The 14,015-nt window shown below is 41.8% G+C and overlaps 1 protein-coding gene and 1 long non-coding RNA gene across 6 annotated transcripts in view; one reads left to right on the plus strand and one right to left on the minus strand.

Moving 5' to 3' along the window:
• LOC311127976 overlaps positions 1-14,015 on the minus strand; it is a 1,008,662-nt gene that overhangs the window by 967,149 nt on the left and 27,498 nt on the right. The gene's annotated exons all lie outside the window — the stretch shown is intronic.
• Positions 1-14,015, plus strand: part of LOC311127968 (microtubule-associated serine/threonine-protein kinase 1-like) — a 170,814-nt gene that overhangs the window by 88,967 nt on the left and 67,832 nt on the right. For 3 of the 5 annotated variants that reach the window (XM_084159879.1, XM_084159880.1, XM_084159881.1), the window contains exons 4-5: positions 2,017-2,048; positions 13,088-13,168. In XM_084159879.1, coding sequence (XP_084016005.1) covers positions 2,017-2,048; positions 13,088-13,168 — 113 coding nt within the window. The remainder of the gene's footprint in view (positions 1-2,016; positions 2,049-13,087; positions 13,169-14,015) is intronic. The other 2 variants (XM_084159882.1, XM_084159883.1) reach the window with 1 other exon arrangement.

Genomic DNA, 14,015 nt, shown 5'->3' on the forward strand with positions numbered 1-14,015 from the left:
ATGTCCAATCAATTGAATTTACCATAGTTGGAATATCGTGCAAAAACATGCATTCTAATTAATTTGATGTATCGCCCAGCCGTAGTCGTAGTTGCTCCACGGATTCTGAAAGCAATTGAATGGAAATGCCAAATGAGTCGACACCACATACTGTAAGTGCACTTGAGATTAGTTAAAAAGTTCAAACATCCTTTATGTACAGTTGAAGTCGGAAGTTTACCAAGCGTACTTCCAAAGTTGTGGCAAAATGGCTTAAGGACAACAAAGTCAAGGTATTGGAGTGGCCATCACAAAGCCCTGACCTCAATCCTATATAATTTTTTTGGGCAGAACCGAAAATGCGTGTGCGAGCAAGGAGGCCTACAAACCTGACTGTTACACCAGCTCTGTCAGGACGAATGGGCCAAAATTCACCCAACTTATTGTGGGAAGCTTGTGGAAGGCTACCTGAAACGTTTGACAAAGTTCAACAATTTAAAGGCAATGCTACCAAATACTAATTGTGCATGTAAACTTCTGACCCACTGGGAATGTGATGAAAGAAATAAAAGCTGAAATAAATAATTCTCTCTGCTATTATTCTGACATTTCACATTCTTAAAACTGAAAAACTGAGTTTAAATGTATTTGGCTAAGGTGTATGTAAACTTCCAACTTCAACTGTATGTACACATCAGTGCAGTTCCACAGTCCCAATTCAAATATATTCTGTTCACTTGCTCTGTGTAGCTACAAATCAAATTGTATTGGTCAAATACACGTGTTTAGCAGATGTTATTGCGGGTGTAGCGAAATGCTTGTGTTTCTAGCTCCAACAGTGCAGTAATATCTAAGCTGGTTTAGTCAGTAAACACATTCACCTCATCAGTCCCCATCCAGCTATTGACTATATCACGAAATGACAGCACATCTTCACTATAAATGCTCCCCTCTGCTGGTATATTAATAATATTGCATTTCCCCCAAGTGCACACTGCAGAGCTTGGTGTGCATTTTTGGGAAACCTCTCTTATTAACTTTTTTATTGCGTTTTCAACACATTGAGAGACCTGCTTTTAAAGGTGCAGTATTCAAACTGTGCATAATGATGAACACACTACTTTTTTGATATAAACAGATTTGAATATTTAAAGGAAATAGTGGCACTTTGTCCAATATATGGTATGATTTCTGTGGATTCAACATTGCCTGTAAACACATTGAGATCCATCTCAGTTGATGAATGAAAACAATCAGGATAAATATTTACGCAAATGCTTATTATACATTTTTCACATTAAACGACGGGTACAGTAAATACAAAGCTGTCACGGATCAAAGTGCCTAATCCGCTCCCGTGAGCAATCAATGAAAGTATTGTTGTTGTTTTCCCCCATTGCAAGGGACTGCTACAGTACAGTACAAACCCCGGCTGGAGCTTACTGTAGCCTGTGGAATTGTTTTCCTGAGAAAAAGCTTTATCGTCTATGCTTATAATGGTCAAGCAATTAGAAATGTTTCCTCTTCTGAGGCACAGTAATTCTGTGATTTGCATATGGCCTCTGACCAGAGTGTGACTTGGTTCATTATTAATTGTGTGAACCAGTGCTTTTTATCTCGAGGGACTCAGAAACTGGGTCAGTGTCTGGAACCAAGAAAGTGAAGTCATGCTTTGGGAGTGGGTGAATGGACACTCAGACAGGGTGGTGTGGGTGCAGGTCATCGCTTTTATTTAATTGACAATGACAAATAATGCACATCCATTTAAGTGGCAGAGGTAGCTATGAAGCTAATAAAATAAATGATCCATTGTCCCAGGGCAAGCTAGTCAGAACTGTCTGATGAATATCAATATATGGCTTTCATGTCAATATATTACCTTTATGTAGGTGTGTCAATACAAAACCATCCATTTAACGTTTTAAAGTGTTTTCTTCAGGTTTTATGTCATGCTGTTTAACAAAGATTCTGTGTCACTGTGTCAACATTTACATGTATTTTGTCCTAATCTTTTTTATTTATTTTGTTCATTTACAGAAGGAGCTGAGTCTTCCAAGGAGAGGAAGTTTGTAAGTGAATCTGGTTCTTATATTAAACATACAGTATTCAGGCAGAGTACCAAACCCTGTGTAAATAATGGGCATTTTGTGTCTCTACAGATGTGTTTGTGTAGCTCTTGCAACAAGTAGTTGTGTAGGTGTGTTATCCATAGAAAGGAATCCTATTCTTTCAACCATGGCTGACGGGTCAAGGAGTGCATGTTGCCATCCATAGTTACATTTTTCATTCTCATGCACCTATTTTCTGATACTCTGAAGAAAAAAAAAAAAAAAGTTTAATTTAAATAAGAGTAAATTAATTTAAATGAAGTCTACATTTTTGAATTTCAATAGCTGACTAAGCCATCCTCATCGGGCCCCTGAGAACTAAATTGCATTTTTAGGTACAATATTTGTGACCTAACCAACCAGTGCAAAATTGGTTTCAGGACTGGTGTCTATGATATCGACCCTGCCCTCCATTGTCCTTGGTGAACTGATCCTAATAAAATAATAAACATGCTTCTCACTGACACCTAGACCATTTCATTGTTGAAAAATCTGAATGGGATGAAATGACTGAAGTTACCTCCACTATAGGATTATATACAATATAGTGTAGTTTTATAGACACTAGGGTTTATAGACACTATAGGGTTTATAGACACTATAGGGTTATAGACACTAAGGGTTTATAGACACTATAGGGTTATAGACACTAGGGTTTATAGACACTAAGGGTTATGGTGTCTGTTGGAGGTGACGCATGTCCTTGGATGGCACATGTTTAATTAATTACTGAAAATATTGTGACCTTATGGTAGAGAGGCAGGTCGCCAGCCTTAACTACCCAATATATGGAGTAGGATGAACCTTCCCCTTAGTGTTTCCTCCTCCTAATGGTTACGGTAAGGAGTCAAGCAGGATAAGCTGTTTCTAGGTCTGTGCCTGAGGGCAACTTCTACCTGGAGATTGTCCCTGAAAGGGATCCAGATTTGATTAAGTCAGGTGCTATGTCTGCCTGCTGCAGGCTAGGGCAAAGAAACAGCAGGAGCACTATAGGATTACAGGTGAATGGTGTTGACTGTATTTGCAACAACAGGACCTGATCTGGTTATGAATGCATATAAATCCTCAATATAAAGTGAGATTTGAAAACACGAAAGGCTATTTGTTTCATTTATGAATATCACAGTCCAACAGGTTTGGTCCTAATCAGCTAAAGGCATCAATGTCCTGTGTATTTCATGCCTATTCTGATGGGCCTGTGTGGCAGTCTGAAAGGTTTCAGTGTGACATGCATTATGATGGGGGAACGATTTGACTGTGACACCATGCTACTCTACTTGCCAGCGCAGCATAGCAGAGCCACAAGGAGATGATCCGCCAATAGGTGGCAGGGGACCACCTTTGAAGGTGCACGCAGTGTTTTTGGACCGAAGGGGCCTCTATTGCCTCTGGTATCCATGGTGATAGCATTGTGACATCATAGGGTTCACGTATTGGCCTCTTTTTTTCCCCTTAATATTGCGTTGAAGAATATCAGTGTTGTCCCATTTATGGAACATATGGCATTTGTTGGGAGATAAAATGTAGGTTACTGAACAAGATGGTCTACCTTTAATCAATGCTTTAGTTGAACCCTTGACTAAAATGTCTTATCTATTCCTGCCTGACTTTGAGAAAGACTTGAAAATGTCAAGTGTTGATGCTCTCAAACAAAGCTAGGATTCAATCTCAAGCTTTTACCATGGAAAGTGAGGAAGGGCGGTTCAAGACAATTTCACAACACTTCCTTGCTGTGGTGGTTTAGATTTATAGGGTTGATTCCTAACAGAGACGTCAATGTATCACTTAGACGAAAGTCTGACTTACAGTGCATTCTGAAAGTATTCAGACTTTTTCCAAATGTTGTTACGTTACAGCCTTATTCTAAAATTGATTAAATAAATAATACATCCTCATCAATCTATACACAATACCCCATAATGACAAAGCGAAAACAGGTTTTTAGAAATGTTCGTAAATGTATACAAATAAAAAACAGATTTACGTAAGTATTCAGACCCTTTGCTATGAGAATCAAAATTGAGCCCAGGTGCATCCTGTTTCCATTGATCATCCTTGAGATGTTTCTACAATTTGATTGGAGTCTACCTGTGGGAAATTCTATTGATTGGACAAGATTTGTAAAGGCACACTCCTGTCTATATAAGGTCCCACAATTGGCAGTGCATGTCAGAGCAAAAACCAAACCATGAGGCCGAAGGACTTGTCCATAGAGCTCGGAGACAGGATTATGTCGAGGCACAGATCTGGGGAAGCCTACCAAAAAATGTCTGCAGCATTGAAGGTCCCCAAGAACACAGTGGCCTCCATCATTCTTAAATGGAAGACGTTTGGAACCACCAAGACTTTTCCTAGAGCTGGCCGCCCGGCCAAACTGAGCAATCGGGGAGAAGGGCCTTTGTCAGGGAGGTGACCAAGAACCCGATGGTCACTCTGACAGAGCTCCAGAGTTCCTTTGTGGCGATGGTTGTCCTTCTGGAAGGTTCTTCCATCTCTGCAGCACTCCACCAATCAGGACATTATGGTAAATGTTCTAATAAATGTGCAAAAAAATCTAAATCTGTTTTTGCTTTGTCATTATTGGGTATTGTGTGTAGATTGAGGGAATATACTATGTAATCCATTTTAGAATAAGGCTGTAACGTAACAAAATGTGGAAAAAGTCAAGGGGTCTGAAGACTTTCCGAATACACTGTATGTGCCGGTAGCTCCAGTTTGTGTTAAGCCCACAGAGTAGTGCGCTGTATAATGTTACAGCCATTGGCCCGGTTTGCTTCTGTGTCTAGAGTTTCGGAAAACACTTCAACAGTGTCATTTTACAACTGGCTACTTCTCAAACTCCTGGGTGCTTGGGTCAACTAATGCCCCGCTATCCTCTCTCCCATTCTTTGTATTTGTAGGCAGCCACTTCCTGTATTTGTTCCATACAGCAAATATAGGCACAATGGAGAGAAAGTAGGTTAGAGCAACACAGAAAATCTGAGGGGGAGATCAATTTCACTTTACTCTTTCGGTGTTGGTTAAACATGAGAGATGGTATTTGAATAATGCTTTATTGATGCATTTGTCCAGCATTCACAAATAGTAATTCGATAAGTCTTGTTGGGCCGGGTGTTGATGATTTATGACATGTCCAATATGACAAACCTACCATGTGTATGATTGTCTGTCTCCAGTCGTCGGTTGTGTTGACAGCGTCTCTGTGGGGGCCAGAACACAGCTGAGAATGAACACCCAACAAAGCAAAGTTCATCAACTCAGCAGGACAATCAGATGGCTGTTTGACCATAACAATGACACATGTTCATTGGAGTTTGACTTTTAAAAAACAAGGTTTGTTAACAATGTGCTTGGATATGTATTAGTATTTATTATGGATCCCCATTAGCTTATGGGGATCCATAATAAATACTAATAAACTCAGCAAAAAAAGAAACGTCCTCTCACTGTCAACTGCGTTTATTTTCAGCAAACTTAACATGTAAATATTTGTATGAACATAACAAGATTCAACAACTGAGACATAAACTGATCAAGTTCCACAGACTAACAGAAATTGAATAATGTGTCCCTGAACAAAGGGGGGGTCAAAATCAAAAGTAACAGTCAGTATCTGGTGTGGCCACCAGCTGCATTAAGTACTGCAGTGAATCTCGTCCTCATGGACTGCACCAGATTTGCCAGTTCTTGCTGAGAGATGTTACCCCACTCTTCCACCAAGGCACCTGCAAGTTCCCGGACATTTTATGGGGGGAATGGCCCTAGCCCGCACCCTCCGATCCAACAGGTCCCAGACGTGCTCAATGGGATTGAGATCTGGGCTCTTCGCTGGCCATTGCAGAACACTGACATTCCTGTCTTGCAGGAAATCATGCACAGAACAAGCAGTATGGCTGGTGGCATTGTCATGCTGGAGGGTCATGTCAGGATGAGCCTGCAGGAAGGGTACCACATGAGGGAGGAGGATGTCTTCCTTGTAACGCACAGCCTTGAGATTGCCTGCAATGACAACAAGCTCAGTCTGATGATGCTGTGACACACCGCCAGTCCTGTCTGGTCCAGCGACGGTGGCTTTGTGCCCATAGGTAACGTTTTTGCCGGTGATGTCGGGTGAGGACCTGCCTTACAGCAGGCCTACAAGCCCTCAGTCCAGCCTCTCTCAGCCTATTGCGGACAGTCTGACCACTGATGGAAGGATTGTGCGTTCCTGGTGTAACTCGGGCAGTTGTTGTTGCCATCCTGTACCTGTCCCGCAGGTGTGATGTTCGGATGTACCGATCCTGTGCAGGTGTTGTTACACGTGGTCTGCCACTGCGAGGACGATCAGCTGTCCGTCCTGTCTCCCTGTAGCGCTGTCTTAGGCGTCTCACAGTACGGACATTGCAATTCATTGCGCTGGCCACATCTGCAGTCCTCATGCTTCCTTGCAGCATGCCTAAGGCACATTCACGCATATGAGCAGGGACCCTGGGCATCTTTCTTTTGGTGTTTTTCCAGAGTCAGTAGAAAGGCCTCTTTAGTGTCCTAAGTTTTCATAACAAATTGCCTAACGTCTGTAAGCTGTTAGTGTCTTAACGACCGTTCCACAGGTGCATGTTCATTAATTGTTTATGGTTCATTGAACAAGCATGGGAAACAGTGTTTAAACCCTTTACAATGAAGATCTGTGAAGTTATTTTGATTTTTACGAATTATCTTTGAAAGACAGGGTCCTGAAAAAGGGGACGTTTCTTTTTTTGCTGAGTTTACATATCCAAGCACATTGTTAACAAACCTTGTTTTTAAAAAGTCAAACTCCAATGAACATGAGTCATTGTTATTGTCAAACAGCCATCTGATTGTCCTGCTGATTTGATGAACTTTGCTTTTGTTGGGTGTTCATTCTCGGCTGTGTTCTGGCCCCCACAGAGACGCTGTCAACACAACCGACGACTGGAGACAGACCATCATACACATGGTAGGCTTGTCATATTGGACATATAATAAATCACCAACACCCGTAGTCTGATGGGTGACTATTAGCCTAACACACAATTATATATTATCACTTTTGAATGATGCCCAGCATAAGGCAAGAAACAATGCTTTTTTTGGTGACTTTTTTATGTATCCTAGCCCATAGGCCTTTTATGTTTTTTGATAATGTTTATCACAACTAAAGTGGTCAAATAATTCTTAAATTAAGCACATTAATCACCTTTACAAGGGGTGTAGAGCCTAACTGGCATGCATAAGCAGCTCGTGAGTTTCAAGTTTGGGAAATATCATTTTCCCAATAAAAATGCACCTTTATAATAAAAGCATTACATGCATAATCGCATTTGCGGTCACGTTTGATAATGGTGTCTTCCCGCTAATGGAGCATTCGCGCTTATAGCCTACTGCCATGTGTGAATTGCTGCGCTTATAATTTGAAGAAATAGCCTAATAGTTTATCAACATTTAAAGCTAAACGTTCTGATCTTTTGCTTCAGCCACATTGCGTAAAGGTTTTTTGATGCCAGTGGTTGTATTAATTTGGGATCTATCGCATCCCACAACTGTCCCAGACTATGTTTGGAATATTTATTCATTGCACAAAATAGAATAGGTCGACTTTTGTACTATGGGGAATAGTAGATTGACATAGGCTAGTGCTTTTGCTGTTCGTTAGGCCTACTCATCTTGTTGGCTGACGAAAAGAAAATGTGGACAGTTCTTCCAATGTCTTCAATTATGCACCTCGGAATTGGATAAGGATGTGCGCAGTTGCGTCCCGGATGTGTCTTCACTTGTAGCCTGTAAGAAAGACCTGATCACGTGATGGAGAGCCATGTGAGTGAGAGGTGCTTCGGAGCGCACAGCACTCTGGGAGAAGGGCACAATGGAACACTCCGGGCCAAGGGCACAATGGCCATTGGCCGCAAAAGGCATGGATTTTTTTTAGGGTGCATTACGGCCACACGAAGGGGATGCCACCGTGAAATTTGAGGTATTATCAAGTGCTTGTCAAATTGTGAATGCGAGACTGATAGTGTGTACAGCCTGCGCAATAAACAAAGCAGAGCTCATGCCTTTCAAGCTACTTTTTTCAAATCATCATTAGAGTCAATGTAATAAAAATCCAAACATATAGCCCAACATTTGTAGAATAACTAAAGTTACATTAATAACTCTAAATTAAGCATATAGGATTACCTATTTCTTTGTTAACCGCTAAACACAGAATAGCCGCATGTGTCCACTCCCTTAAATCATTTGGAGAAAATATCCTTTCTATTATTCAGCTTTGTTCAATTGTATTTTTCATACTATACAGTAATGCCACGGAATTCTAAGCAAATCTTGTCTGCTAAATGAACTAGTGTAGCCCACAACATTTTGGCATAGCCAGATCAGGACCTAACATAAGGACAACTCAGAATATGCTATTCTGTTCTTCTGAAATAGACTACATTTTCTTCAAATCATGCTTCTTTAGACCTAGTCTAAAATAAATAATGGATTTATTGTGAAGGTGTAGGCTATATTACATGGATTTGTTAGACTTTTTAAAATGTGATGTTCCAAAGGTCTGCATCAGTGGCTTGTAGGCTGTGTGTGGAAGCCAGGAGATGCTAAATGTGTTTGTTAATTGGCGTAAATTATAGTGAGAACGACAGTTATTTGCTTGACAATCACCGGCTGACAAAGTTTTGTAGCTACGCTACAATGTGAATGAGTGGTGCTCAGAGCGGCCTGCCTGCCCTAGTTCTGCTGTACTAGAGGTACAGTGAGGGGAAAAAAGTATTTGAACACCTGCTGATTTTGTACGTTTGCCCACTGACAAAGACATGATCAGTCTATAATTTTAATGGTAGGTTTATTTGAACAGTGAGAGACAGAATAACAACAAAAAAAGGAAGGAGGTTCTCACCCAAGATTTGACGGTACATGGCCCCGTCCATTGTCCCTTTGATGCGGTGAAGTTGTCCTGTCCCCTTAGCAGAAAAACACCCCCAAAGCATAATGTTTCCACCTCCATGTTTGACGGTGGGGATGGTGTTCTTGGGGTCATAGGCAGCATTCCTCCTCCTCCAAACACGGCGAGTTGAGTTGATGCCAAAGAGCTCGATTTTGGTCTCATCTAACCACAGCACTTTCACCCAGTTCTCCTCTGAATCATTCAGATGTTCATTGGCAAACTTCAGACAGCCCTGTATATGTGCTTTCTTGAGCAGGGAAACCTTGCGGGCGCTGCAGGATTTCAGTCCTTCACAGCGTAGTGTGTTACAAATTGTTTTCTTGGTGACTATGGTCCCAGCTGCCTTGAGATCATTGACAAGATCCTCCCATGTAGTTCTGGGCTGATTCCTCACCGTTCTCATGATCATTGCAACTCCAAGAGGTGAGATCTTGCATGGAGCCCCAGGCCGAGGGAGATTGACAGATCTTTTGTGTTTCTTCCATTTGCGAATATCGCACCAACTGTTGTCACCTTCTCACAAAGCTGCTTGGCGATGGTCTTGTAGCCCATTCCAGCCTTCTGTAGGTCTACAATCTTGTCCCTGACATCCTTGGAGAGCTCTTTGGCCTTGGCCATGGTGGGGAGTTTGGAATCTGATTGATTGATTGCTTCTGTGGACAGGTGTCTTTTATACAGGTAACAAGCTGAGATTAGGAGCACTCCCTTTAAGAGTGTGCTCCTAATCGCAGCTCGTTACCTGTATAAAAGACACCGGGGAGCCAGAAATCTTTCTGATTGAGAGGGGGTCAAATACTTATTTCCCCCATTAAAATGCAAATCAATTTATAACATTTTTGACATGTTTTTCATTTTTTTTTGTTATTCTGTCTCTCACTGTTCAAATAAACCTACCATTAAAATTATAGACTGATCATGTCTTTGTCAGTGGGCAAACGTACAAAATCGGCAGGGGATCAAATACTTTTTTCCCTCACTGTACATACCTTCTCACATCCCAGTTACTGCCTGCTTTTTTCCTAGAACCTGGCTCCCGGTAATAAACAATTGATAGATTTTCTGAAGAGTGGCAACATTAGTGCATTATCTGTCTGTCTGGTTCACTCTGCACTCTGTGATACGCTGTCTGGAAGGAGTCCTGGAAACAGTTGACTGCACTGTTGGCCGGCACTTTCTCTCTTTAAGAAATCTATCTCTATCTCTCTTCTATCTATTTATATCTATATATATATCTATATATATATATATATATATATATATATATATATATATATATATATATATATATATATATAGAATGTGCTTCCAGAGAAACGTTTGAGAATACAGACATCTTGACAGCACTGCCTGTAGCCTATATACACAACACTGTATTTCAGACATCTTGACAGCACTGCCTGTAGCCTATATACACAACACTGTATTTCACAGCTATTTTAAATACACAATTCCCTATATGCTTTGATGTGACGGAAAGTCTCTCCTTGGCTGTTTTCTAATTGATCCTCCAGTATATCATCATCATGACAGACTATCAATAATGTAGTTATTGATGCGGTATATGTTACATACAGTACACCATGATTATTTAACAATACGTATTGTATAACAGTAAAAGGCGGATGATGCACGTCAGGGTGTGTTTTATCGGTGAATAAGCACTTGCCCCAGGGGTGGACTAAAGCACTGCAGGGGTGGAGGGGGACCGGAGGAGGCGGTAGTGTGGGGGGATCTTCCCACTTTATTATTGACCTTCTGAGGTATGCTCTTGCCCTCCCCGAAAATGACTGCTCATGTCTTCTCATCCATTGCTTTATTCTGGATATTGGAAAGCAACAGTTTGGAATGACGCATGTAGGGTCCACATTTTCTAGTATGACATCATTGTTTTGAATGGAGGAGATATGGAAATGAATGCAGCCCTGCAGTGACATTGTGTGCTGTGAGGGGACATTCTGTGGTGTCAGGACCAGTCATGATGACGTGATGGAAAGGATAGACCGCATAGAGGATGAGAAGAAGAAGGATAGACAGAATATAGGATGAATACATTCTGAGCTATGATGTTGCTGCAGTGAATCACCAGTCAGTGGAAGAAAGGGGTAGAGGAGACGCCGATGAGTGAAATCGTGTGTGTATTTGCAATATGAAGGGGGGAGGTGTGTCTGTGAGGGGAGGGGAAAGGGAGGGGTATTGTCCTGCCTCTGTGCCCTCCCACCCTCCCTGCTACCTCAGGCTGACGATCTCCTCTGACAGCCTCACGGTGGAACGTGGTGGAAGGACCCGAAACAAGCTGCAGTGTTGTTGCCGTTTACCTCTTCTTTCCTGTCCTCTCCCTCTTATTTTCTGTCAGAGGAGAGGGTTAGGCTAGCCCCATTCCTCTATGGTGGTGGCTGGCTCTGGCTCTTTGTCAGTTCAGTGCAGGGTAGAGGATAAGGGGGGTGGCTACGTGGCTGAGTGGTGTGTATATATCATGTGCACAATAAAGCAGGCGAGCACAGTTCAGCCATGAAAGCCCAGCGGGAGAGGCTGAGGATTCCCGGACTGACATTGGAGTGAGTATTTTCCCTCTCTTTTTCTTGTGGTGGTGACAGCACCACTGCTCCACACTGCAGCAGACCGCTTCATTGGTCTCTGCCGCTGCTGCTGCACCTTTTGTTGTTGTTATTTCTCTGTAGCTACAACAAGCGTTGTGGAGCGTTTATCATTATGCAGCATTGCCACATACAGCAGCAGCACTGTTGCAGCGTACACAGCAGGATGTGGAATGTCAAATCCTCTGCATTGATTTATAGCGACAGGGACTGTGTGTGTGTCTGTCGAGCAGAGGACTGCCACACAACCTCTGTTTGGTTGTGACGACACACTGACACACACACCAACACACATAGACGTACACTCTCACACATACTGAAACGCACCACTAAATCATTGTGACAGTGTGACTATTAAATGGCAGGCATTTGTGAGGCATGATCAATATGTTGATTGGCAGTAGAGCGGTCTTATACCCAAGGCCTTGTTGGCTAACGGATCCTGCCTGCTACCAGTCACAGTAATCTGCACGGCCAGAGACTCAAACAACACAGGCTCTGTTATGGCCCTTTCATTTTCCTATTGCACATCATACAGATTAGTTCTTAGTGTAATGACCCGTGAAGGCAGTCGATTGGGTTCTCTCGGGTCACCAAGGCACATGTTTGTTTGCGTCCTCCGAGGCTTAAGCTAGCGCAATTGCAGGTATTGCTCTGTAGGCACATACGTTGCCTACTCATTTAATTTAGATCCAGTTCAGTGTCATTACTGACAGGAAAGTCTATGGTTTGATTTTGAATTCATCAGCTCTATGGAACAATACCAGTGTTTAATCACAGACTACTGATACTGTTGCGATACTGTACTATTATTCGCTAATCATTTTAGATTCTGTCTACTAAGTGCCATGATAGCAGGCAAAAGTCTGACTTTTTTATTTATTTGGATTACTCAAAGTAAACATGCAATGGTTTGGAGGGCTAAAAGATATCTATCACATGTAAAGTGAAGACCTTTTTAAGAAGTGAGATTTCTTTCCATCAGTGAAGTTACTGTAAAGGGGTAGAAGGCCAAGGTTACATGATTGTCTTCTCATAGCCTTTAGTAATCCTTCAGATTTCAAGTAGGAGTTGGTTTCATTGTTTGCCTGTTTCAGGTTTCACTCCACCTCTGTGTGTGGATAGTTTAGACCGTTTTTATTATAATCGCTTAAACCAATCAAGCCTCAAGGACCAAACAAAGTCTCTAATCCTCAAAGAAGCTAAACCTGTGTTGTGTGAATAGACAAGTACCTTAGTAACCTATTTCCAAAACACCATTTTGTTTCATTTCAAAGGGGACCATTTGTTATGCTGTGATGCTGTGGTTAATGTATGTCAGCTAGCTAGCAGAACAGGGTATGTGTCTGCATACATCAGCCAAAATCACTTCACAGGGCTTCTAAGTGAGAGTAATCATTGTCCTGTGCAAATTTAGTGTGCTAAAGAAATCACTATTTACAAAACTTACATTTAACTTCCAGCCTCACTCCCCGAAGCTTGAGCCCGACACCCACAAGTCCTTGCAGCCCGCTCAGCCCGCTGCACGCGTTTCATTTTTGGAGGTAAGCGTCACAAGCTCTACTTCTTCGACCATCAAGGCCATTTTGTTTTTGGTGGTTGAGGAACAAATAATGCTGGATTGTGAAAGGTTGAGTCGAAATTGCATGCAATTTGTGTGTTTTTGGATTTCTCTCTGAAATATTCTGCCTTTGGAGCAGCATTGATGGAAGAGGAGGACACAGTGCTTACAGTGCCTTTGGAAAGTATTCAGACCCCTTGACTTATTCTAAAATGGAATAAATAAATAAATAATCCTCAGCAATCTACACACTACCCCATAATGACGACAGCGCGTGATGTTTGCACATTTATTACAAATAAAAAAAACAGATACCTTATTTACATAAGTATTTAGACCCTTTGCTATGAGACTCGAAATTGAGCTCAGGTGCATCCGGTTTCCATTGATCATCCTTGAGATGTTTCTACAACTTGATTGGAGTCCACCTGTGGTAAATTCAATAATTGGACATGATTTGGAAAGGCACACCTGTCTATATAAGGTCCCACAGTTGACAGTGCATGTCAGAGCTAAATCCAAGCCATGAGGTTGAAGGACTTGTCCGTAGATCTCCGAGACAGGATTGTGTCGATGCACAGATTTTGTTTAGATATGTAGCTAGCTAGCTAAACAATTAACCATAATCCCAACTCTAATGCCGCGTTCAACACAACTGGGAACTCTGAAAAAAACAAGCTTTGAACAGTCATTCAACTCGGGAAATCTGGCATCTTTCTAGAGCTTCGACTTTCCGACCTGAAGATCCCTGACGTCATGATTTTTCCTCGTATTTTTCAGAGTTACCAGTTGTTTTGAACGAGTGTGTGGGGTGTGTACTATTTCGGAAA

Source organism: Coregonus lavaretus (assembly GCF_964263955.1).
Source record: "Coregonus lavaretus genome assembly, chromosome: 4".
NCBI classification, from domain to species: domain Eukaryota; kingdom Metazoa; phylum Chordata; class Actinopteri; order Salmoniformes; family Salmonidae; genus Coregonus; species Coregonus lavaretus.